We start from the raw sequence: 27,222 nt of genomic DNA on the forward strand, positions 1-27,222 counted from the left end.
TTGGTGCTGTGAAGAGGGATCTCCAGCAAGCTCCAAGGCTGACTACCTTCATGAGTATCTAGCTATTAATGCTGGAGGTCAGGAGAACATGCAACCATTTGCCTTTGCTGTCAGACTCAAGCCTAGGTGGCACATCCACATCAGACAGCAGCTTGAATGGAAAAAGAAAAAAGAATGGAACAGAAGAAAATTCACCACAGGAATTACGGAAAAATGAGACCAGGCAGGAATTTGCTCCCCAGATTTCCTTTTCATGATGCCGGACAGCAAACTGGCAGCAGAGAAAGCGACTGCTCTGCTGCTGGGCTGGGTTGGGGGAAGGAAATAGAGAAGGATGTGAGCCTCTGGTGGTGGTTATTTTTCTGTTTATTTTGTTGTTCTTGTTTGTTTTTTGGAGGTGAAAGATGTGTGGGAAGGAAGCGGCAGAGATCAGCTTAGGAAATGTTTAGCTTTTCTTAGGAAAACAGCTAACCCCAGTCAAGAGGTTCCAAACAACACACCGACAAGTACTGGTTACTTTTATGGGGCTTTCTGGTGATTGGTATACTTTGATATTTTCCCTGGGTCTTGAAGGCAGTCTTCAAAACAGTTTAGATAGATTTTAAGGGAGAACACTGTGATGGCAAGCTCACAGCTGAACCTACTCAAAGAAACGTGTGTAAATTTGTGCATCTTCCTGACACACAAGGCTGAGAATGGGAGTCTGGTTTGAAGCAGATGGCAGATTCAAGCAGCTGCTCAGCCCATCAAAGCACAGGGCAATGCACAACCACCAAGACACCTTTACAAGGATACCAGAACTGGGCATCACCCAGAAGGACACTTTCTGCGTTAGGACAGTGAATACATTGACACAATTGCTCTCACTGGTTAGGAGAGCACTTGTCACCATGATTACCAAATGACAAACCAAACAAAAGAAAATCCTAAGACCACCAAAATCCACACATTTAGCACTTGGATGGTTTCCATGTTTGGAGGAGAATAGCTGTGTGTGTGCTGTGGTTTTCGCAGCCACGCTTATACATCTATTACAATGCCCTGTGCTCACACAAAAACTTGGCACCAAATAAAACAGATATTCACAAACTGCAAATCCGTCCAGGGTTCAAACAAAATCAACCACAGCAACAATAACAAAAAACAAAAAACAAACAAAAAACCCAAAAAACAAAAACAAAAAACCCCTAAAACCAAAAAAAAAAACCCCAAACCCCCAAACAAAAAATGCAAAAAAACCCAACCAACCAAACAAAAAAAAAAACAACCAGTAATGAACAGACCAGAGAGGAATTTTGCACCAAGGGCAGAGCTGAGAATATATTTATGATGGATGTTGAATTCATGAATATTTCAATTTGTTTTAGCCCAAAAGCCTCAGAATTAAATATTTAAATTTAACATGTAGAAGTCTACATCTTGACTGAAGTCTAACAGTACCAAAAAAAGATGCACAGGAAATCCTCACAATGAGTCAAGTGCTGTTTTGGCTCAGTGAAAACTCTCCTTCCATCCTAAAAGTTAAATGCTGCTATTTGCTCAACACACGAGTTGGTGATGAAAGAGCTGATAGTGTATTTTAGAACTGTTACCTTGGTTGTACACAGAACAAGCAGATCAGAAAGAATATTAGCATGTCTATACTGTCATGCACCAAGATACGAAAAAAACCAGATAAAATATTTGAATATTCACATGGAAATGTATGAAAAATGGCATTTTCAGTCTACATTTGAAAGAGAGCAATAACAATTTGAGGAAGAAACTTTGGTGGCAAACACCACAGCTGGGGCTTAGAGTTGCCTGCACGTAGTTCTGTGCCTTCACCCAAAAGGTTCAGAGGAAAGAAGAGGAGACAGGTTCTCCCTTGATTCCCTCACATTTGCATAGATGCTTAATTATTTTGCATGCCTGCTCATGTCGCAGCAGCCAGGTATTGTATTCATTTGACACCTGGCATTGTGCTGGTGAATGCAGTCCTGGGTGAGTTATGCTCTGCCTTTGCAGTCACTTGCAATACTCCTCTGAAGAATGGTACAGCCTCCAATACTTGAAGCACCTGAAATTGTCACATTACTCCAGAATCTAGGAGCTTATTTTAATTGGATCTTTCTTTTTCTCTCCTTCAAATCCAGGTATTTCCTCACTTTCATCTGCAGCAATAAAAGAAACAACAGCTTGTATACAAGAAAAGTAATTTTCTACTATTCCTACATATTTTAATTGCAATTTTTAATTGGAATATTTTTTTTTTTCTGAAAGAAAAATATGGATTTTACCACAGATTTTACTGGAGTAGGGATAGTAAACATTTTCCTTTATGACACCAGAGGACACCAAACCTGTGCCCTTCGGAGAGATTCAGTAGGAATCTCCCACTATAAAATCTGGACTGTAGGAAAATATTAGTACACAGCAAGTGTTTGCTTTTGGGTAGAGCTATGGGAAAATACATGTGTACCTGCTATCCTGATGGAAGCTGTTTGTCTATACCTTCGAGATATTAGTGGACAGTATACTTTTCATGCAGAAGACTGCTTTAAAGACGAGTATTTCTGCCCGGGTGGCTTTCACAGATTATGCATTTGTTAAGAGTAGCTAGTTTATAGACAAAAAACTTTTGACAGAGCTAGGGAATGAAAGTTGGAGTGAGGTGAAGACAAGCATCTTTTTATTCATAAATGGATCTTTACAATTTCTCAAGTTTTTCTAACAAGCCACAGTTCCATTGGGCAGAACATAGTTATTCTCATTCACTCTAGCAGTAAGTTTCTGAGTTCTGGGTTCAGCTGAGACAAGCTGAAAGCAGTCATCAGGGGAAGAAGAGTTATATATCTCATAACTATTGGTCTTTACAAAAACTTGCTGAATTTAGCATCAGAAAATCTCTTGTTAAGCTTGTACAGCTTAAGACTGAAGATAAACATGGATTTCTGTGTAGAATATTTGTGCACAGTTACTTCAGTCAATGAATTATTTTAATCCAACAAACCAGGAAAAACTCACAAATAAACCATAGACATCAGAAAGGACTTCAGTTCAGATGTCTCTTTTAGGTTTGCTGCTATTGATTCATGAATTCCACAAATGCCACAGACAAGTTGCAGTGATCATTCTCCACCAGTGCCTCACAGCCTTACATTGAAGCAGCAACCTCACTGCACTCTTGTGAGTGACCAGGCAGAGCATGAGAGAAAAGAAGCCAGCACCTTTTATATCAATTCCTTTTTACATGCCAAGCCACAGCTTTCACTCTCCTCAGCACCAGCAAAGCTCAGCATTACTCTCAGGACACCACACGATCACAAGCAAACCAGTGGGTCTCCACAGTCTGCAGATAATCCATTCCTGAACTCCCTTAGAGGAGATTAAAAAGACTAGAACCCAGAATGGCAGACGTCACTCCGAGTTCCAGCACAGTGCCTATATGTCAAGCAAGTGAAAAACAACCGTACTGAGCTATCACCAGCACTTCTAACACAGCTGGTTCCCCTGCAGTTTCTTTTCTCCTACATACCCAGCTTGTCTCAGCTGCAGTCCATGCAAGCATCTGCTCAGCCAAAGTTGGTCAAAATGATGGCACCCCTTGTTGGTTGTTTCTGGACAGCCTTTCCCTCTGGTCTGTATATGTGTCACATGGTCATTATGTGCAGACTGTAAAACAATGCATTTAAGCTATTCAGTGCTTGTCAGGGCCTTTCCTTATATCTGATGGCTTAATTTTCAAGCCAGTACATTTTTAACATGATTCTTTGTCTTTTTTTTTTTCCTTTTCTTCTATTTTACTTCTCAATGTAATGTATACTAAAGGTACAAAGCGAGCAAGAAGTAGGAAGAGCTTTTAGTGAGAAAACCAACAATTACTTCTAAATTTCCATTACCAAAACAGAGATCAGTAGGTTTCAAGTCTTCCTCTGCCACAATGCTTAGTTGCAAGACAGCAAATCTGTGACCACAGGTTCTTTGTATTTTACTCACTGTATCTGTCCATCTGAGGATTATGAAAAATCCTCCCACGTCCTCTCAGTGTGTGAGCTCCCCAGCAATCTCAGTTCTACCTACCCTAGGTTAGCAATACCTTGCTCCAGAAGCACCCCTTAAACTTCTGTGTGTGTTCTCTTCTATGTGTGTTACCCACACCATAACCCTTTGAATATGTATGTGCTTATAGTCAGGAAATTACAAGCAATTACCTGCTCAGCAGCAAACAGGAAGTCTGAAATCTGGAACAAAGCTGATCTGAGCTTGTGCTACAGACACAGTGGCACTTGAATCTGTAATTCCTTTCTTCCACGTGATATAACAATGAAATGGTTTAGCAACCTTTGGCAAATTATCACTTTGGAAAAGGGTTAAATAAAATGGAGAGGCAAAACAGAGCCTAAATTATTTATCTAAAAATGAAATGCTTCAAAATATATAAGTACTTTACTTTGACCAAACTGTACTGCGGTGTTTCTTGTTTGCTTTTGTTCTGGTTCTTAGTTTTTGTGAGTGATCTCTATGTAAGTACTGTGCAGAAGCACGGCTGGGTGCCTATAAGCAGTTGTGGTATGATCAGCTCTTAACAGTATTTCTCAGATCCATTAGAATGTTTCGTACAATTTATTTTATTGATAAATATTACAATTTTGAGCTGAGATTATCTGTGGTAGATGTCTGCCTCATGTCAATATTTGATTTTTTCCTTTAATTTTTCATTTAGATCAGTAACTCCCAAGAACATTTTGCTAACACCAGAAAGCGTGGGCAGCCTTTTGTTTGAAAAGACATATTTTACATCAAGGGATTGATATATGACAGCACTTGCTGTGCTGTGTTGAGTCCCACCAATGCTTGGTCACTCACTCTCTTGTTAGCAGTCTAGCTGGAGAACAGATGTGAGTCATGTTTGATACTGATGCAGTCATTAATTTTGACCCTTCATTAAAAGAGACTTGTGCACAGCCATATACATTTTTTCTTTTTGAAGAAAAGTTAGTTAAACCGACTGAAAGGTGCCACCTAGACACACAGGTCTATATGTGTGGGCAGTACAGTTTCTACACAGTCTATACCATACAGACCAGAAGTGTGGTATAAATTACCCATCAGAGCAAAAACCCTTTTTTCCTTCTGCAGTGAAAAATGAGAAACAGCACAAGCATTTCACGTGAGTAAACTGAGGGTGCTATTAGTCCTTTGTGGTAACATAACTGAAAGCCACACAAGCAAAACATGTATTTTAAATTAACACGAAGATCGAGTCCACAGAGTGAAAGTGAGCCTGCTGCAGTTGAAAGGTACTGCTTATTACAGAGCCATCCTTGCAGCACAGCAACCTGAGCTCACATCCACTCATGCAGAGTAGGCACACCTGGTATTGCTCATGCACAGGTGGAGCCGTTCGCTGTTCACAAAAAGAATTGACAGTTCAAGACCTACTTTCCTCTCTCTGACAGAAGTTACTAACAGAGTGCTCAAAGCAAAGGGCACACTGCTTATTTTATGATACCGTTCTTCAGCATTCTCAAACATGAGACTGTGGGCTTTGCCATGATTTCAGATATTATCAGAGAAATATAGTTTGTTTTCAGATAAATACTTAGCATATACAGACCAACTATACTTGGTCTGAGTACTAGCCATATTTACATTTTAACCACCAACCTTATGTTATCATTTATGTTTATTTCATGTGAATTAGTTTTCTCTGAACTGAGTGGCAAGGCAAACTGTAAGAAATGCATGGCAGACTTTTCCCTGAGAGACCCAGAGATTGCCTTCAGTTTTTCCCTACCAAAAATGTCCAGTAAACAAGCTTTGAGACTTAAGCATTAACAGAAAGTTTTACTTAGGACACAGCAAACACCCAGCTACAGACTTATTCATTATTACTACTGTAACTCATTACAACTTGCCAGCTTGTGCTAGGGCATCATGCAGAAGTCCATCCACATCACTTTAATGTGCACGACATCCTCACAGAGTCTGCTGACCAAGGCCTATGTAGTTCAGAAGTTATCTTTAATCTGGTATCTAACAATCCATCACTGAGATAAGCAGGTGCTTTTGTCAGTACTTTAGAGATGGGGAGCAACGAATAGAAGCATAAGGTACTATGCAAATAATTGACAATTGATAGAAGTGACAGTAGTAACAAAAAACTCCCCACAAAAAGGAGTTTTCTCCAGCAGAACTTCTCACTTAAGTAAGGATCCCATGGACAAGTAAGGCTGATATATGCTAGCTGCTCCCTCAGGCCTTGTATTTATTCTTTGTCATGCTGCATGGATGGCATACTCTAGGACATGCCAGATGGATGGCATACACTAGGACAGATTGGCACTAGAATAGAATTGGTACCAATTCCTAGCATACAAGGAGCATCTCCCTCATTCCTCAGTTTCTCTCCAAGGAGGTCTCTTTGTATGTGGTTCAGAACTATGCTCCCATTAATGGCCAAACGCTTCTTATCTGGAAGAAGGCATCAACAGTGCAAATGTAGAAAGACTTATTTTGTCAGCACTTTGCAGAAGAGTTGGGGAGGGGCTGGTAAGACAGGAGCATTTTCAATGCTCAATGAAGGATATGTTTCTGCCACCAGCTCAGAAAAAGAATGCTCTCTTTTAGATTAAACAAGATAAGGAAAGACTCCTATCCCATCAGAGCTCTGCTGCAGGGGTTATCAGCTGCAGATCAGCCCTGTGAAGAAAGGCTGAGCAAAGTAGGTACAGGGGGTCCAGCTCTGCAAAAAGGCATGGACTGGAAGCTCTCCAGCTTCAGCAGCCTGACTGCAGCTGTGAAATGAGTCTAGAGTAAAGCAGCAGCATATCCAAGCTAGAGATCAAGCAGAAAGCAAAGATCTAGGCTTGGGTTTAAATGGGGGCTCCTGTCCCATTTGTGAGTAGAGGCTCAGTCAGGGCTCCTGGTACCTGTTAGTGCTCCCTGAATCCAACCACTGCAAAGGGCAAACTAACTGTGCAGGGATGAGCTTCATTAAATCTGCTTAGAAGTCTGGTTCATTTGCTGCATCTAGATTTACATACAGAGCAGTCACTGTTAGGGACTGTAATGTAGGCATATCTACAGAAATGGGAGAGAGCAGATGGTGTGAGTCGTGCATCACTGTGGTAGCCACAAAATATATTGTTTCTTGTAGGACTGTAAAACAGGCTGCATATCACTCACAGCTACCAGTGAGCAAGATTGTCTTGTTCTGAAAGGCAGTGCTTACAATGAGCACAATACTATAGTTTGCTTCCATCCAGACCTTCATTCAATTGATTCTTGCTTGTATTGGTTTGTTCCTCTCTAGGATAATAATCAGCCTGGAAAGAGATCTACACAAATCTGTGAATAAATTAAAAATCTACAACTTCTAGTCTGCTCAACAGTGCAAAAATATCTACTTGCTGAAGTAATTTTGGTGATGGGGGACTGTCCAGTGCCAAATACTCAGTCTAGAGTTGCAAATGTTCACAATATAGGTGGTATAATGGCAAAATAATAGGACTTGCTTCATCTTCACTTACTGCCACCCGTCTTCCTATCAAAAGGCTGGCTGGACCTATGTTTATTGTTACTATGTGTGGTGTTTCCACTCATGCACATGCACTTTTTCCTATTAAGTAGTCTGCTTAACACTTGTGTATCGGAAGGTTATCTTACACTGCATCAAGTACTGTTTATTCATTTCATGTGTTGCCTGGTAATGTCATCAAAATGCAGTATGTTATGAAACTGGGCAAGCACAAGCAACTCTCTAAACCAGTGAGTCTCAGGTCTTGCAGGTGGGTAGCCCATTTCACTAAGAAAAATACTCAGTTATGAAACTCCTTCACATACTGCCTCAGAGGTGGATTTGAAAATCACGTGGATTTGCAGTGTATGTATATGGGAGTATTTCTGTAAGAGGAAGAAAAAAGCACAAGAAGAACCTGAATGAGAAAGGTTGAGAGCCCATGCATGAATAGCAGCACAGGATTATATTTATGTGAGGTACTGGTAAGGTCTTTGATGTTGTCCCCTGTCCACTTTCTGTGATGTTTCAGATGTATCAGCAACTTAGTTGAGGAGTGTCACTGTCTATTGATCATGCATTTTACTCCAGATAAATAGCTTTGGTTCTTTTCAGGATCACAGATTGAAAAGAGTGAGAAATTACAAATAGAGGTGAAAACAATGTTAGGATTGCTCATATTTGCTGTCATTTGGGCTACAAACAACCTCAGCGAACAAATCCCTTTCTCCATGGAATGGGAAAAGCACACAGCCCATTCATGTGCACTGCACTGAGAGGCAACTTTGAACTCAGCTGAATACTGAACTTTGAGAACACTGAGTCAAATCACAGCTGTCAAGCGCATCCAAGATAACACAAGTACCTCCTTATAGCAAACTCAGTTTTGCTTATTTCATGTTTTGTGCCATGGCAAGAAGCAGTAATTCTCATGATGCTAACTGTCTTTTCTGATTTAATGAAGAAATTTCCTTAAAAAGTTTTTTCTCGTTTGTCTTGCTTAGTTCTCAGATGAAGAATGAGTTTACTTTTAGACAAAGATGAATCTTTACAGCAGTCTCAATGCAGCAGTTACATTTTAATTAAATGCTTTCATTTAAATGTTTTAAAATAAAACAACGGTGACCAGTCATTATGCTATACCTAATTCAAGTAATTACATTAGATAGAAGTCATAAAGTACTGCAGACTTTCTCCTCAAGCTTTACAGGAAGTAGAACTTCAAAAATACTTTTAATAATACAAACCCCGCTCCCCTGAACAAATTAATCTTTCACTTTGTGGTGAATAACATATTTCTTTCCATCCTAAAACATATTTCTGAAAGAGGGAAGTGTTATCTGCTTTGGCTGCAAGGCAGGGATGACTGACCAACTCATGTTCTCTTCTTTTTAATCTACTGAAGTTACCCACAGGTTAAATGTACATCATCAAAACAATAAAGTCTTACAGACTGGATAGTGAGGAAAAACTGATAAGGATTATCTGACACTGTGTTTTGAAACATTTTGAAATAAAGCAATAGCTCAGTTTGCTGTGCATTCTAGATTAACCTGTAGACAGTTTTCTTCTCTAGAGAAAAGGTAACACTTATCTCTTTCTGCCAGAGTAGCTGAAAAGTAGGTGGACTGCAGGTAAGTTCAGTGGGAGAACCATACAACACAAACAAGATATTCCTTGAAAAGTCACTTCTGATCTGTCAGTGTTTATGGTGAAACAAGATCTTACCACATGTTTATCAGCACAAGACATCAGCCAGGGAGAAAAGTAGGCTGGTGAATTTGCATAAAAATTATTTCCCCACATTGTATGAATGACCCACTTTATTAGGCAAAAAGTCCGTTCTGAACGTGGGTAGCAGAGCAGGAAACCTTATTTGTATTTGGTGATTTGGGTCACAACAATGTATAACAAAATGATTTTTTGGGAAGAAAACTGCTGTACTCCTGCCGCGTGTTTACTGACAGAAATGGCATTCATTAGTGAACTGCTTATCAGAAAAACCAGATGCTCTTTACAGAGCTCCAGTCATAAGATGCCATCATAATCAAAGGGCTCGAGGTTTTGAAAACCATCCCCAAGCGGAAAACTTAATACCCTCTTTTGGCTCATCAAAACTAGAGTTGCATTTCCTGGATTTTAATGCTGTTTCATTCTACATCATGATTTCAGCATTTTCTTCCCAAATAGCTGCTACAGCAGTTTCTAAAGAAAGAACAGAGCAGTGTGAGACAACATGTCATTTCTACTGCCCAAGTCATCATTTCTGAGCTTCTAACTCACTGCTTTATTCACATTGCACTGGAGAGATGCAAATTTCACATCATCACTTTTATTCACCAATATGTACATTATGTTCTGAGCTGATTAAAACATAGAAACAAACACTGCAGCTACCGGAGTGATACTATCTTGTTCTTTTTTTCTTTTTTTTTTTTTCATTTGAAATGTTCTCAGTAGTACTAAATTCCCATATGAAATGATATTTAGAGTTCCACCCCATCTTCTGTACCAGACAGGCCTCGTTGATACAGGTGCAACAAGCAGGGCTGATTCCTATTCATATGTCAGCATCAGAAAAAGACAAGCTGTTTAGATTAGCAAGTCTACTCACCAGAGAGGAGACAATTTGTTCTCAACTTCCAACACATGCACCTGGAACATAACATCAGCATTATATGTATATAATGCATGTAGCCTGGGAATTGGGCCTTTCTGCTGACACAAGCTGTTTTTACAGTCCACTGGCAAAAACAGAAGGTCACAGAATCTGCCAGTGGCAAAATTGGAAGAGATATCTATACTTCCAGCCTGTCCTGATCCCTACAAATCAATTCTCTTCCCTTTCTCTAAAAGTGGCAAGAACAGCACCATGAAACTAGGAAAATCCATTCTGTACACTAAAAACATAATCAGGACATTTGTTCAATAAATAAATAAACGGGGCTTTCTGAGGTTAGAATAGAGATTCATTTAGACTTTGCTACATCTTGATAAAACTAATTATAACTGAATGATTTTGCACCTAAAATGACCATCCTAGATCAGATTTAGCTAACAAATAGCCCACATAGCTGCTCACTTACTCCCCTCACCCTGAGTGGGACAGGGTAAGAAAATAGAACGGGAATGAGAAATCTCATGAGTCAAGAAAGAAACAAGAAGATTCCTTATGAATTACTGTCATGGGCAAAACAGACTCGACATGGGAAAATTATTGTCAATTGATAAAAACATGTGGCTAGTAGGAAACAGGAAGAAAATATTAAAAGAACAACATTTCTCCCCACTTTCCTATCCTCAACTTCATTGCTGACCCCTCAGCCCCCCTAGAGGCAGAGGAGGGATGTGGATTGCAGTCAGTAAACAGCAGTGTCGCTCTCTGTATTTTGGTCACACCTGATCTTCTGTAGCCTTGAGGAAATTATGAGTTTCTTTTTTTAATATAGTCTCCTTTTCCCACCTATAGCTCTCGGGTTTGGTTTTGTTTTGTTTTGCTTTTCTGGAAAAATAAAGAATAGCACAGAAGATCCTAAAGCTGAGAACACATAACTTCTCTCAATCATCTGCAGATTAGTTTCATCACTGCTACACCATTCACTACCGTGTTTAAGTCTGATCCTGGGAGGAGTGTATAGATATGTATAAAGGGTGTTTCAAATGCCATGGGAAACTTCCTCTTTATCTAAAAAAAATGAGATATTGCCAGTACTCATTCTCTGTGGCCAGAAAACCCAGGCTTCAGTAGAGCACTTTTCTAAGAAGGCAGCTGGTTTTTAATCTGAAGACATTGAGGCATGGGAATCATTACTTCCTACAGTAGTTTGTTCCAACAAGTGAGTCATACTCACTTAAAAAAAAAACAAAACAAAACCAAAAAACAACCATGTCTGATTTACGGTTTGAATTTGACTGGATGTAACTTGGTGGGTGTTGCTTCTTTTTCACTCAGTTAAAACATCCTTTAACACCTGCACTTTTCCTTTGTACATGTTTCCCGCATATTTGCATGTTGACATCAGATTAAATTTAATCTCCTGTGTTTCCACTTACATGGTTCTTTGTATGCTATTGTAGTTATCTCACCAAAGGATTAGAGCTTCCAGAAAAGCATTTCTTGCTACAATTGAGGAAATGAATGCGTACAAGTCAGGACAACCTGATCATTTATTTCACACAGGTTTCTTCATGCCTTGAGACAAAATTCTAATGAAACTAATGAATTTGACAATATACAGCTTGTAAAATTTGGCCTTTTCAGGATGAAATTTATTAATGAATATTCTTGGTCACTTCAATGGCAGTGATCAGAAAGAAAGATAGAAAGGCTTCATCTTTTCTCCCCTGAAGTTCCACTTAACCCTGCCAAAAGTTTTAAAGCAAAGATGATTTTAGACAGATATCTGACAGGTTTTTGTTTTACAAAAAATTGACTAATTTCAACTTTCAGTGAATACTGATGAATGTCATGATGGATCTCAGTGGAATTTCCACCGTTTAAAAATGATTTTGAACTGTGAGTTTACTGTGAATTTACCTGTGCTAAGTTGACCTTCACATAGGAGAGAGGCTATCCTAATAAACCAGAAGAACTGAGAGAAGTTTCCTCTGCAGTGTTCAAAGATACCATGCTGAAAATAACTGTTCTGAATGGCAAACTTGAGATTTTGCTAATTCTATGTGGCAGTATAACTGGATTTGGGAAGCCTTTTTTGATTCAAAAGCATGAGTCTAGCACAAATATTTAAACAGTACTGTAACCATCCTGCACATGAAAAGTCAATTTGACTGAAACTGTCTGTAGACAGCAACAATATAGACTTCAATAAGGCCTTTCACATAATCCCCCATAACATCCTTCTCATTAGAAAGATATGGATTTGATGGGTGGACTATTTGATGGACAAGAACTGACTGTGAGATCATACCCAGAACGTGGTGGTCAATGGCTCAATATCCAGATGGAGATCAGTGATGAGTGGTATCTCTCAGGGGTCAGTACGGGGACTGCTACTCTTTAACATCTTCATGAATTACATCACTGAGATTGAGTGTACCCTCAGCAAGTCTGCAGATGACATCAAGCTGTATGGTATAGTCAGCATACCCAAAGGATGAGGTACCATGCAGAGAGACCCAGACAGGCTCGAGCAATGGGCCCAGGTTAACCTCATGATGTTCAACAAATTGAAGTGCAAGTTCGTGCACCTGGGTCATGGCAACCCCAACAATCAAATATTCCTCACAAGCTCGAGGTTGTAAGGATGGAGCACATAAAGGACCTGGGAGTACTGTTAGATGGCAAGCTGGACATGCACCAGCAGTGTGCTCTTGCAGCCCAGAAAGCCAACTGTATCCTGAGCTACATTCAAAGAAGCACGGCCAGCAAATCAAGAAGTGAACCTGCCCTTCTACTCTGCGCTGGTGAGGCCTCACCTGGAGTACTGAATCCAGATATGGAGTCCTCAGTACAGGACAAATGTGGACCTGTCAGAGTGTGTCCAGAGGAGAGCCACAAAAATGATCCAAGGCATGGAACACCTCCCATATAAGGACAGGCTGAGAGAGCTGGGGCTGTTCATCCTGGAAATGAGAAGGCACTGCAGAGACCTGAGAGTGGCCTGTCAGTATCTAAAATGGAAGCTATAAGAAAGAAGGGAACAGACTCTTCAGCAGGGTCTGTGGAGATCAGAGGTGAAATGGGTTCAAACTAAAAGAGGAGAGATTTAGACTGGATATAAGGAAGAATTTTTAAAATAAGGGTGATGAGGCGCTGGAACAGGTTGTCCGGAGATGTGGAGTATGCCCCATCCCTGGAGACATTCTAGGCCAGGCTGGATGGGGCTCTGAGCAACCCGATGTAGCTGTAGGTGTCCCTGTTCATTGCAGGGGAGTTGGACTAGATGACCTTAAGTGGTCCCTTCCTACTCAAACGATTTTATAGTTCTAAAATTGTATGAATACACACACCCGCACATACAATGCTCACTTCTGCATGCCTTGACTGCACGGTGGAAAAGCTAGCTTTCTAAAGGTACAGGAGGTATTCAGATCCAGAACTGCTTTCAGTTCTTTATCTTTTTCCAATTGCAGAGTGAAATACATAATGCATTGGAGTTCCTAATAAACTTAGTCTATAATTTCAGAGTGGCCTTAAAAAAGCTCTCATACATTAGCCACATGCCACCACCATCAGATACCTCAGACTTGAATCAAATGCTTCTCTTAGCTTCCTTTTTTCTTTCATCTTGTAGTCATAATTTTCATTTACTTTCCTCCACAGCTTTACATATAGCTGAAGTGCAAGACAGAAAAACAATCTCATCTCTCTTACAAGGACTACAACTCCAAACTAACATGCCAGAATCTACCAAACCATGGCATTTGACTCTCTCCACAGTCCATTGATCTCTGATCTGTGTTTTTCTTGCTTTAGCCTCCAACACTAGCTCTTCCGCAGCAGGAGGAAGGTAACAGAATAGCTTCCAGCTTTTAGTTTTCCTATGTTCCTAAATGTTGTTAATGCTTAGTGTATGTGGATTTCAAATTCCAAAACAGATTTTAATAATACGGTTTGCAAATTAAAAAGCAGTAGAAAAACTATCCACAAGAAGTCCAGAAATTGCCTCTCAAGTCTTTCTCCCCTAAGGAAATGAAGACACCAAGTTTCATTCTCCTGAAGTCCACACCTTTAACCAAAAACTCCCAACATCACAGGACTGTATTATTTATATTTTTGTGACTCTGTCCACCAGAGGATTACACGGAGACTGAGATCCTGTTTGCATGCATGATTTCTTTAAATATTCAGCTATCTGGTGTTGGTAGCCTTGTCTGCCTGAGGTTAGGACTGTTGTCATGGAACTCACCGCATTTCCCAGTGATACATCAGGTGTCTGTTGCCATCCACCCAGATGGAAACCAAGGTGCATACAGGGTGAATCTCAGTTGTTGCATCACATAGCAATGACCATCAGAGCGGTGTCTTTCACCTGTCTCATTCCTCAAAAAGCTCTTGGTTCTAAAGGGGACTCTTATTTTGGCAAAGGGTTGTGTGGCAAACAAGCAGACTTGTACCAAAGTATCTTCAGGGGAGAGGCAATCCCACAAGCCCAGAGACCGAAAATAGTGGTATGGGGAATGAAATCCTCTGATCCAGATGGAGAAGAACAGAGTGAAGAATGCTCAGCATTTTAAGGAATCAGAGAAGTGAAACATCTTCCTGTTGAGAAAGCAGAGCCTTAACAGTAACTTATTTCAGTACAACCTCTTGCAAGATTTTCCTCCTGACTAAAGAAAAGAAGGGCTGACTCCAGTTTTGGATCTCCAGCACAGAGGGGAGCTAGGGCTCATCTGCAAGTTCCTGCTCACCAAACATCTGTCTCATTTAATCCGGTCCTCTGAGTCACTTCCTCCCCACTTTTCAGTCATCCGCCCTCAGTGCACTTCTCCAACTAACCCAGTCTTCTTTGCACAATCTGGAGCAGGGTTCAAGGCGAGTCTTTCTGGGAGGTAGGCTGCAGTATAACCAAAGCGTATCACAGGGTAAAACTCCTAGATATCTTTGCTAAAGCAGGACTTTTGAGCTGGTGTGAATCACATGTTTTTAGGAATCTTAATGCTGAGAAAGAGCCACAACATTCCACATCAACAGAATTGTTCATATGTTAGTGATACCAGAGCTAGCTCCAAGTAAGCTGACGTGCCATTGCGTTGAACACTCATCTCCACGGGGCAGCAGTTAGTTGCATGAACAAGTTGCTCTGCCTGGCGAGGTGCAGAACTGCTGACTCGTCTGTACCTCTTCCATTTCTAAAGCTAGCTCAAAGCTAGCTCAGGATGTTAGAAACTGTGAAGTACGGACATTGCCCGCAGAAGGTTTCGAGACAGGAATCCAAGGAGACACAGGAAACAGAATTTCAGACTAGGCTGCAGGGAAGTGGTTAGCGTACTTAGCTCCCCATACAGCACTCCTAGAAATACTTTGAAACCATGGGTAGAATTCTATTTACCTGCGTGTGTGTAAAGTGGGAACAATAGTTCTGAACTCGGAGTCAGGCCTTGTAATTTCAGTCTTGCTATTCAATGCAAGCTTCCCTGAAGGGAGAAGGACTCTGGGAATGTGGGCTTCATCTCAGGTACACCTATGCTTCAGTAGGTGTTGTGTAAAAGAAACCATATTCTCAGCAGGACTTTCAGGTGTGTGGGTGTTTCCAGGAATAAACAACACTCAACCACAGAACAACCAGGAAGCGACTTTATAAGCATACCATGTCACTTTACTGCCCCAAAATTTATAAATTTTATCTCCACAGCCAGCTATAGTGCCATTGACTCGCCTTGTGGTGGGCTAGGAAATGGTGCACCGTATGCTAAAATGACAAAGCTTGCAATGGCAAGCATTCAGATGATCATATTTTGTGGGAGCCTGTCAATCACACTCCAGATAGACTGGACAAACTCTGTTTAAGTTCTAAACCAGAATACTAGGAGGAACAGACATACGGAGTAAAGTGCATTTGCAAGGTGGATATAGAAGTTTTGCATCTGCCCATACAAGAAGTGAGACTATCCAATATTTATGCTTGCTTTTTCACACACCCTTATATTCAAAATTAATGTATTTTGTTCTGGAGGATGCAAATAAAACATGAGAAATTATTTTTCCTTCATTATAAATGTAACAAGTTCTAGGCTCTAAGACAGGTCATCAAAGGCAGGAAATTCAGTGACAAAAGCGACATATACTGCTATCTTTGAAAGAATTGAAGTGTTTTTGATGCCTTATACATTGGGTAAGGCTGCTACATAACATATTCTAGCTTTGATTCCACTTACTTGCCAAATTCCCAGACAAGACCATTGCATTTTGTTGCCAGAATGTGTACTTAATCTGTAAGACAACTCTCTCAGTAGCACAGAGAACCACAACACTTTTCCAGAACCACTCTGAAGTTAGAGATAATTGGATTTTCGCAAATATGAGCAGCCTTGTGCTACGTGTATGGTTGCAAGATTTAGGGTCCTCAGCTGACACAGAAGGAGATACAACAGGGACAATTCTCATGTGGAGAAAAACATGGAAGATCCACAAGAAGATGCAGGCCAGCATACCAGTTTATAGCAGCTGTGGTTTCAGCACATTGATATTCATATCAGCACGGGGAATGAAATTCCTGAAAAAATTCCATTTCTGTCTGTATCTTGATAGTCATAATCCAGCCTTACACATCTCCATTTCTTATTGAACAAATGATTGGTGTGGAATCTGCTGTCAGCAAGGACTTCAAGGCTGAGTAAAACCACTTCAAACAGAGCAGATCACAGACAGTGCCTTTGTCAAATAATATCTGATAACATTATGATAATTAACATAAAATGGTTCTGCAATAACCCACACTGAAAACCACAGGCAAAGGCCAAGTCTTTATGGTTTACACACAGAAGACAGGGAATGCTCAGACTTAAGGAAGACTGCAGTGGCTCCTCATGGCACCTTAAACAAATGAGCCTCTGCTGCTGTGTAGAAATGTGCATTCACTGTAAGTGTCTTTACGACTAAGACTTCAGCCTCAGCTATTACAGTCAGTTTGTCCCTCTCTTTCTTCTCCTTTTCATCAAATACAACGATATTTCCAAACCAATGCAGCCAGCAATCCCTGATACCTCTCCCCCACTTCCATGCATTATTTTCCATCTAGGTCATCCTCTGTCCCACTCTGGCCTTTTTTGGGATTGATTCCTCTGTCATGGAATCCTGGCTTCCAATCTGTAACTGAGAGGACAGGAAGAAGAAATTCAGAATCCATCACTTCCTGTCGTAGAATGATGTTTTCAATAACATCTCACTGTAGACATGGCCATTTCACATCTTATATTCTGTTGCCTGCAGTGGTATTTTCACAAGGGTAAAAAAAGGCCCTGTGACTTTAGTTTCCAGCCTCTGTCATCCTCAGATTTCTGTTCTACCTTCGCCTACGAGGCCCCACTTGTTCCTGAACACCCAGGCTTGAAGCAGGAAGTTGTTCACAGGGCTTTCTAATGGCATCTTAAACAATACCTGCCTAGCAAAAGAACTCAGCTAATTTCTGGTTCCAAAGGAATTCCTGTTGGAATGGCAGAAATCTTTAACTGTGATCATTTAAACTAGGACTTTCATTATTAATAAGTATACTCTCTTCTAAAATCTCATCTAACCCAGTACATCTTTCATTCTTCAAGTATTTCTCTTCAAGCAGCAATCGTCCAGTTTGCCAAATATAGAATCATAACACTGTTTGAGTTGGAAGGGACCTTTAAAGGTCATATAGTCCAACTTTCCTGCAATGAACAGATGTCCATCTACAGCTAGATGAGGTTGTTCAGAGCCCAGTCTGGCTTCCACATTTACACCACTTCAGTTTCACTTGGCCTTTCATCAAGTTTGATCACTGTTTATTTCACATCTAAGGCCTCGTACTGTTTGCATGCTGCCTAATTCCTTCTCCCACCTTTTATCTTAATCTTGACTTAAATAAATGACTCCTCTTCTTCTCCAAACCCTTGTCTAGAGTAGAGTTATGTGTTATTTAGTCACATTTCCAGATCAGTGTTGAACAGTCAAAAAATAAACCAGGGTGTTATTATGAATAATGAAAAGCTCAGCATAGTGAAAACCTCAGAATAGTGCAGAGAAATATCAGAATGTTAAACTGAATTTAAAAATCAAGTGGGAAAAATCTATAGAACTCCTTGCCAAACAAACTTCTAGTCAATAGTAAGACTCTAGGAGCAAGAAAAACAAATTTCTGCCTCGACTGAATTTCTTTATGTGATCATTATCTTTTTGGTTTGGTTTGGTTTTTTGTTTTCTGGTTTTTTTTACTTATTCACAAAAGACGTTGATGTCCAAAAGTGCTGTGCAGTCTTAGTTCCTGAAAACCTCAGTTTTCTGCTGACTTTGATCTGTTTTTTGTCTTCGCTGTTTTTGTCTCTGTCCTCAATGATAATTACTCTGACTTGTAATTTTTGGCAGCTGAAATCCTCTCTACTGCTGTCCTGCAGGTGCCAGGGAAGTGCTGTGGCTTAAGGAAAAAAAAAGAAGCTCTGAATCTGAAATGACTAAATCAGTGAGGAGGTGAAGAAACAGGAACAATGTTATCAAAAGAAAAAATATTATTCTGAAAAAATACCAAACAGTTTTCATTGAAAGATATGGGTAAGCTTCAATTGGTACAATTTCTGTTGGAAAGTATGTAAAATAGTATTTCTTTCTTCTCACTCAGTTTCTCTTCCCGGTATCTTGAAAGCCTTGTTGTTCTAACAGAAAGGGGGAAATCCTTAAGACAGGAGGAGGAATTTTCTATAATGCAGTGTGACAGAAGTGCCAGACGTTTACACTAGTGGTAGTAGAGGTGATAAAGAGGACAAAAAATTTTCTTACTAGCTCCCCAAGACAAAGGTTTTCTTTTTGATATTAAACTCAGGCTTGAATAATCTCCTCCATTTTTACCCCATCTGAGATCCGCTGCAGGGTTTATCTTTGCTCATCAGCCTCTTGAGGAGAGCCAATGAACGGAAGGCAGAGCTGCTTAGTATGTTTCCTCAGCGTTCGTCTAGGCACTCAGCACAGGAAGCCTAGTGCTCAGAAAAGTCAGAAGGAGGAACCTCTCCAGCATTGAGGAGTCAGGCAGTCAGGAGAGGAGTAGGGAGAGGGAAAACACCAGCACTGGCTGCTGAGGATGCATGGGCAAACAACAGTCTCCATGACCACAGCTAAGCTGCCAGCAAGAGCAATGGAGTGACGGAGCTGCCTGAGACATGAAAGCAGGGGCTGATATGGAGATTGCTGGAAAGGCTGTGTGTGTCTTCATGCTGCTCACTATCATCAGGCTCAGAAGAACAGAGGGTGAGTCGAACTGGTCTCTGAAAGCGAGGTGGAAAAAAGGGAAATGTGTGCAGGTATTTTCTTCTCATAAGGATTTCTGCTGAGGAGAGGTGGTAGGCACAGTGAAATATGGCAGGGATCTCTTGCATCTTTCTGAGAAGTGGTGGAAGATCACTGGTGAGCTGACAGTAGGGATCAGCTTCTGGAATTTTTCTCTAAGGCTAATAGGAATAACTGCAATCAAGCATGTGTAGGGCTTTGGGGCCAAACACGGTGAACTAACCCTTTCTTTGTCATCAACTTAAGTTTAATATGTTCTAGCTATAGAAGTTAATGTCTTCCAGATAGTGTTTATTTGCATATGCAGTTTGCTCTCTTCCAGACAGCAAAGAGTAGTCCTAAGATTCGGCCAGTGAATTAGGAATTTGAGCAGCAGTTTCAGAAACCTAAACTGTCAGCTGGAGACATCTCTGAATAACATGTAATATACATGTGCCCATTACTCTTATGGACAGGTAGAATGAAGCTGCATGGTAATGAGTTATTTTATTCACTTGGCTAGAAAGCAAGAGTAGCTCCTTGAAGATATTTTTAAGCAGAGTAGATGCAGTCATTGCTGGCAGTGAGGGAACACCACTCAGTAATGCATTTGGTAGATCAAACAAGGGATCTGAAATGCTAACCTCAGTGCCACTACTTGGAAAAACTCAAAATACTTCACAAACTATTTAATTCTGTGGCACACAGTAGGCACACTGCAGGCAAAACATAAACAAAACAGCTATCAGAAATGAAATTCTCTCAGAAGAATGCTGAAGAACTGTCCTAAGGTCATGAATACAGGTTATGATAGCATCAGAGACAATCTACAGTTCTGAGAGAGCTGGGCACTTCAATATTAGTGTGACAGTGCTAAGCAAGTTGTAGTGACAATATTTTTCACTTAGAGATCCCAGACCAAAAGTATTAAGATAATCTGGTGTGTGTACTCTATCCAGAGAATTGGAATGCTGTGTGAAGCTCAGAGGGAATTGTGCTCCCTTTCTGAAGACTGAAGCAAGATACTCCAAGTGAAATAATGTCATGCAAAAATTGTTGTGCATAACCAGACCTTATCTGCATTTGTACTTTACTTAACATTTCCTTAGCATGCTGCCTTATGTGGCTTTGGTCAGTTTCTACAAATAAGAAAAAAGGCAGCTCAGCAAAGTCACTCCATGACTGTTATGTTTAAATCTGCACCCAAATGGGGCTGAACAATAATATGCTGCTAAAGCTGCTGGTGCACGATCTGTATGACTCTTCTTGAGAACCCTCATTGCAGAAGCAGGGGAAGTGATTCAGAATTAAAATCTTGCTGGCAAACTTTGAAGACTTTTCCTGGTTTAAAAGAACAAACAGGGCACCTTGAGTGGCTGTATGCATACATACTCCAAAGGAAAAGGATAAGGGAGGGCAAGTTTTTCTATGAGAGATTCACACAACTAAACTCTTTATTGGAGTAACACAAACAGTGTTGACTTATACAAGTCCTACACCTCCAGTACTACCATGTGACAATAGATATGACCTAATGCTTCAGAGGAAGCTGCAGTAAGTCCATTCTCAGGAATGAGATGTGATTCTCTATGGTTAGTTCAGTTCTAACATTAGCAAAGAAGTGAAACCAATTGCACTGGTGCTGGAATTAGAGTGTATGAGGTGAATAAAATTGAAATAGAATGTCAGACCAACCTGTCTAGAGTACAAGGTCAACTACACAAATTCTTGAATGCAACTGCTTTTAGCTTTCACTTAGCTTCTTTCTTTAACAAAACCATTTAATTCTCTTTGCTAATATGATGGTGTTTTATTGCCTTGTTACTTGCACCGACTTGGTGTGTTCCCTTTCCTTGTTGCTTCCTATTCTACTTTACTGCTCCGGAAATAAAATCATAGGCTAAAAAAGTATTCTGGTAAATTTTCATTTGTCTCTGTTTCATGATTGCTCTGCTGTTCCCTTGTTTCTATGTGCTGGAATCACTTTGACTTCTTTTACAATAAAAACCTGAACCACCGTAGCAAATTTTTCTTACCAAGATGCTTAAAACAGAACTCTGTACTACTAAATTTAGCAAAAAAAAAAATTCTCACAAGGTATCCAAATTGCCCTAGCACAATCTTCAAAGCATGTTCATGTGACATAACAATTTACTTTGCTATGCTCCAAACACAGCATTTGAAGGTGTCTAGCTTCATAACTACAGAAATAGAGAAGTTCAGTTTTGCAAGTTGACCACATATTCCATCACTACAAGTATATCTGTTTTGATAATGAACCTACAGATGTACAGGCTATTTAAAACTCACTGGTAATATATTTTATACACAGTGGTACAACCATTCAAAAAAATAAAGCATAGAGATTCTTCTTATGCTGCTTTATTTTTTCCCAAGTAAGAAAATGCTAGAAAAGAAAAGCTGAAGCTGATTACTAAGCAAGGTATGACTGAGATTTTAACCATATAAAAATGAAGCTGTAAGCCTGTTTTCATAGCAGCTCCTTATCTGCTCTTTGCAAACAAAGAAAAAAGAAAAAAGGGCAGGGCATACAACCCATCACTTGCTGTCAATGCTCTATTTTTGTTTGGAATAACAGGAAAATTCCTCTTAAGCATAAGTGGTAAAACTTTTTGTATTCTTCTCCTGATGAGGAAGAGAGTAGAAAGTCAAGGTCAGCATGCAGAATAGAATATCAAACACTCTGTTTCTGTAGTAAGAAGAGTTCAGAAGGCATTCACAGTTTATTTCAAAGGGTATCCATTATGAAAGAAATAATACCCAAATCACTTTGGCTTCCAGTGTAAAACCTCTTTTCCTCTTATCCTTTCCAGCTCACATTCTGCAAAGATAAAGATCTATTGAATCTGCATACACAAGTTGCTATAGCAAGTTTAAAGATAGTAACCACAGTTGTAACGAACATGACAGCTTAAGTTCAGTGAAGATTTATTGATGATGGAAGATTTGGGCTAAGGTGCTAATTCTACAGGCTGGATGATGCCAACACATCACTTCAACGCCAGCTCCTCCATTAAAGAGGCATACTGATCCTTTTTTTCTACAGAGGCATGTTGATATTGAGACATAGCTCTTTTACATAAGAGTAGAAACAGCCTCAGAAAAGATCCCTAAGTCACTGCACCAAATTGCCCTTTTTTACAGGCACTGCATCGTGAAACAAACAATTTGAGCACCAAAAAAAGAGAATGGAAAAGAATCCTAAACACGTTGAAAGGCTGCTTTTAATCCAGATTGAGGCAAGACACTCTATTCCAATTTCCAGCCTATATTTGTTGCACTTTTAAAATTGTTATTACATTTTGAGATGACAGATTTTAGTGCATATCTACTATTCCATCATGAATATTACCCGGTTATTCTTTTGAGGTGTTTCTATAATACTATATACTTTCTGCTTTCAACAAATTTCCTCACAAACTCCAGATACAAATACCAATGCAATTATTAGAAATGCTACACAGAATTAGTAAAAAACTTGCCTGCTGAAAAACATTATTAGCAAGCTACCTTCAGTGTGACACTTCCTTTCAACACTATCTTTTGCTTTCTCTCCTGGAAACAATTCTTTATCCATCACACATCCCTCCAACTGTTCCCCTTCTCATCAGCTCAATTTAGGATTTTTGAGAGGACAGTGTATCAAACCTCTTTTCCAGTGAGGAGAGATTTAACATCTTCCTTTTGCCTACAAAACCAGTTGTCTTGAAGGACTGTTTGAAAGGATGCTGAAGAAAGCTAAAGAGCGTGAGGAAATGACAGGGACTTTAAGAACCAAAATTTGGCAACTGCAAAGTTATATTCTGTCTGGAATGTGAAAACTGAAACCTTTTGTTCTTTATTAAGTTGTCTGTGTACTTGTCTTTCTGCAAGATACACAATCACTCCCTGATATTAAAGTTTGCAATCTAAAAAAAATCCAGCCATGCTGCAGACAATTCATACTATAAAAGCATAGTTCACATTGAAACAGCATAACTTTCTGTCTGTTTTAAATTTGCCACTAAATTTGGTAAGACAGCAGGAAAGAGATACATGCTGCAACTGACACAGGAATTGTGGTAGAAATGTGCTGCAAGAACAAAAGAACAGTTTGGGCATAAAAATGAAATTTCTGTAGACAGGAAAAAGGCTTAAATAGAATGAAATGGGAAAAGGATACTTTCAAGGAATAATGAAAAAGGATGGATAAAAGAGGGTTTGAAGGAACTCAACAATAAAGACTTCAGTCTTTTATTGTGTCAAGTACTGCCTATCTATGGATGTGTTGACACTGAAAAAGCTGTGATTGTAGCTGAAGTTCTGATGTGAATTCACATCAGTTCAAGCCAACTGGTTCATGTATTTCTACTGCGAGACTTACAGCATTCAAACTACTAACTGCTTACCCAGAATGCAGGGCAGGTTTTCAGTCTGCACTCTGTCTGTCCTGTGTCATTCTGGATACATTGACAAAGTCATGAAGCTGCCATATAGAAAGTTCTGACAGTAATTTAGCAAATTATATCCTAGTACAAAGACCTTCCATTTGTTTATCTTTCACTTCATTCCAGACAAGACTTTCTAAGTGTTCACAGGCACCCTGTGATGGGAGAAAGGGAAAATAGATGCAGAGCTCAACCTATTGTACTTGGCCTCTTCCAAGTGTCTGGTACTGCCTTTTTGATCATAACTTGCTATGACTAATATAACGTATTCATTCCAAGATACAGTTAGTCATTTAACTGTGGTTTATCACTGTTTCAGTTCTTTATGTATCTAAATTTAACGTGTCATTATCACAGGGAGGGGGAAAAGGTGGGAGGTGGGATGCTCCAAAACACGTTGCAGATAGTGACAGCAAGAAATGAAGATACAAATACACAAACAGGATTGTGCCTGAAAAATTAAAGTATCACAGAATCACACAGAATCACAGAATCACAAGGTTGGAAACGACCTGCAAGATCATCCAGTCCAACCACCCTCCCATTCCTATCAGTACCACAAGCACTAAACCATCTCTCGTAGCTCCTCATCCAGGTGCCTCTTGAACACTGCCAGGGATGGCGATAAGAAATCTCCTTACAGTGTAAAAAACTCTTTAGCACCTGGATTTATGCAGAGGCTGTCATGAAACTTGAGTCATTCTGAGGGTAAGAAAAGGTTTTACCTGCTGCAAAGAATAAGAGGCTGGAAATTTTTCCTACTTGAAAGGAATCGGAAGTGTTTTCAAGCTGTCTTTGATTCTGCAGTGATTCCTCTGAAAATTTTAGTGGTTTCACATTCAAATTTTCCTGTTTTTAAAATATTTATTTCTCCTTCTACTGTGTGAAGTAGAAACAAGAGAAATGACTAAGTGATACTGCAAAAGAACTGGCGTAACTAGTTATCCACCAGAGCTGTCAAACAGGCTATGTTTAACCATGTTAAAAAACAAGACAATTTGTTTCCCCAGTCTTTTTCAATTACAATAATCTTAGCGTGACAACAGTAACCACTACGTTTCTGAAACACAAATACCAACTCCTCCTTTGAGTGTGTTTTTTTCCCAAGTGAGGATATGTCCATTTTTAAATTGGAATTTCACAGAATCACAGAATGTCAGGGATTGGAAGGGACCTCAAAAGATCATCTAGTCCAATCTCCCTGCTGGAGCAGGAGCACCTAGATCAGGTCACACAGGACTGCGTCCAGGTGGGTTTTGAACGTCTCCAGAGAAGGAGACCCACAACCTCTCTGGGCAGCCTGTGCCAGTGTTCTGTTACCCTTAATTAGTCAGTGCATTGCAATGTACACTCGATACACTGGAATAGAGCTCATGAACTTTCTCAAATATTGCTTAAAATCTATGCAAGAGTCAATGGGAGACATTGAAAGGATGACAAAATGTTATTTGAATTTTAATAAGGTGAACTGTCTGGAGTCAAATTGGAGGACTTGAGTCTGGTCTTCAACCCCAACTCCAACCTCGTAACCTGTCAGAGGAGGCTCCAAAGTGAAATCTTCGTGAAATCCCACAAATGGGATTTGTTTCAATAACCGAATTTTGGTAGTTCAGCTTAGAGCTGTACAGAACTCCCTGAATCTCACTTGCCTTTTTTCTACATTGGAATGATTGACAACACATTCTCCAAGGCTCTGCACCTTCCAACAAACAGAAAAAAATGATTGCCATTTTCCAGAGTTCACTCATTTGTGAATGAGACTGAAAATGAGAAGTTATTTACAATAAATGTATAGATATGTGATCCTTTGTATAGTCTCTCTTGAATAGAATGAAATCATTAGCAGGGCTGACGTTTAATTATCATTCTTCATTATCACTGCAAGGAGACAAGCGTGACAGCTCACACCTCTTCAATTTTCTTTTTCTCTGCAGACCCACAGAGAGAGAGGCCTTTGCTAAACTGGTTATTCACTTTTTCAGTTGGAGTAAGCTATCAGTCCAGCTCAGCTCAGTTATAGCATGGGATTTCACCTTTTGAGAAGCATCAGTGCAATGTACTGGCTTGATTCCAAGCCATCATTCAAATAGCTAAAAGCTGATGTGTATGGCATATGTGCCCTGACACTTCAGGTCTTAAACCAATCAGCTATCACAGAGAAAACTTCAGCAACTGACTGCCATTTTACAGTATGAAAGCACCATTCCAGGAAACAACGGTACAGTGATCAGTCTGAATTTTAATACCTACAGCATTGAACCTTTCCTCTTTTAAAGTGGAATAATTTTGTTTAGTTTGCCCACAGAGAAGGTATGCATCCTTTATGTTTAATTAAGTTCCTGTAGAGAGGGGGATTTGTGTTCTCCTCCTGAGCTGCTCAGCTCATACCCAAGAGTGCAGGCTCGGGCAGGCTATAGAAAACAGACTGGGAGACAGAACCTTGCAAAGGATTTGGTTGGAACAAATCTACAGGAAGACATAGAAGTGATGGAAAAAGAAGACAAGAAGAAATTATGTGAAATCCATGCAGCCTGACAAGTCACTGAAAGCTGGTGGAATAGAAAAGAGGACTAGGGGAAAGAAGTCATTTTGTATGAGGCACAGAGAGCATTTCGTTGATGAGTACAGCCAACAACTATAAGGTACCTGAAAAGTTAGCACTTCCTTGGTTTATATTTTAACAAGGAACATTTTTAGAGACAGAAGGCTTTTGGAATGCTCACTGTAAAGAAAAGGTATGGCTTGACCAACTGCAGCCCTTGATTAACAGGAGATCCCTTCAATACCTACACACTAAAGTAAAGCTGTGGCTGACCAGAAAGAACAGGACAGGGAAGAGGATAATTTTCATTCAAGAACTGCTTTTGTGCTGTTTGATCCCATAGCTCATGGATGTTCAAATTTTTGGCTTGTCCAGGCTGCACTAAGTGAAGAGGAACTGTCTAGGGCTGCATATAGAATATATAGTATTGTTAATGTATATAAGTAACAAAAATTATTTTATTTTTTATATTTTTTATTAAAACATTAAAAAGAACAAAAAAAGCCCCACATAAAATTAGTGGGATATTTGATCTTTTTCTGTGTGTGTGTTGAAACTGATGTATCAGTCTGGTTCAATAGCAGCAGCAGAAATTCTTACTGACTTCTCAAGATGTTTGTCAGATTTTTGATGGAATTTTACTGTCCTATTGTTTCATCCTTGAAAATAGTTGCTCACAAATATATGTACTGCCAAAAAGTGATGACACAAATAAGATGTGGTTGTGAAGTGATGGTTGTTTTTCTCTGGTAAGAGAGGGCTTATAAAGGTCTGGGAAAGAGGCATGATCAAAATTTTGACTTGAATACTTGATTACAACTCTATA

The 27,222-nt window shown here is 39.8% G+C and overlaps 1 protein-coding gene across 5 annotated transcripts in view; it reads left to right on the forward strand.

Annotated features, from left to right (window-relative positions):
- CD200R1 (CD200 receptor 1) overlaps positions 1–27,222 on the forward strand; it is a 49,918-nt gene that overhangs the window by 10,248 nt on the left and 12,448 nt on the right. Inside the window, exon 1 of one of the 5 annotated variants that reach the window (XM_048944955.1) lies at positions 16,697–19,388. The exons of 3 other annotated variants lie outside the window; for them this stretch is intronic. In XM_048944955.1, the coding sequence (XP_048800912.1) occupies positions 19,301–19,388 (88 nt within the window). In that variant the 5' untranslated portion in view covers positions 16,697–19,300. Of the gene's footprint in view, positions 1–16,696; positions 19,389–27,222 lie in introns of those variants that run through there. One more of the 5 variants, XM_048944948.1, reaches the window with a different exon arrangement.

The sequence above is a fragment of the Lagopus muta genome, chromosome 1 (genome assembly GCF_023343835.1).
Source record: "Lagopus muta isolate bLagMut1 chromosome 1, bLagMut1 primary, whole genome shotgun sequence".
NCBI classification, from domain to species: Eukaryota; Metazoa; Chordata; class Aves; order Galliformes; family Phasianidae; genus Lagopus; species Lagopus muta.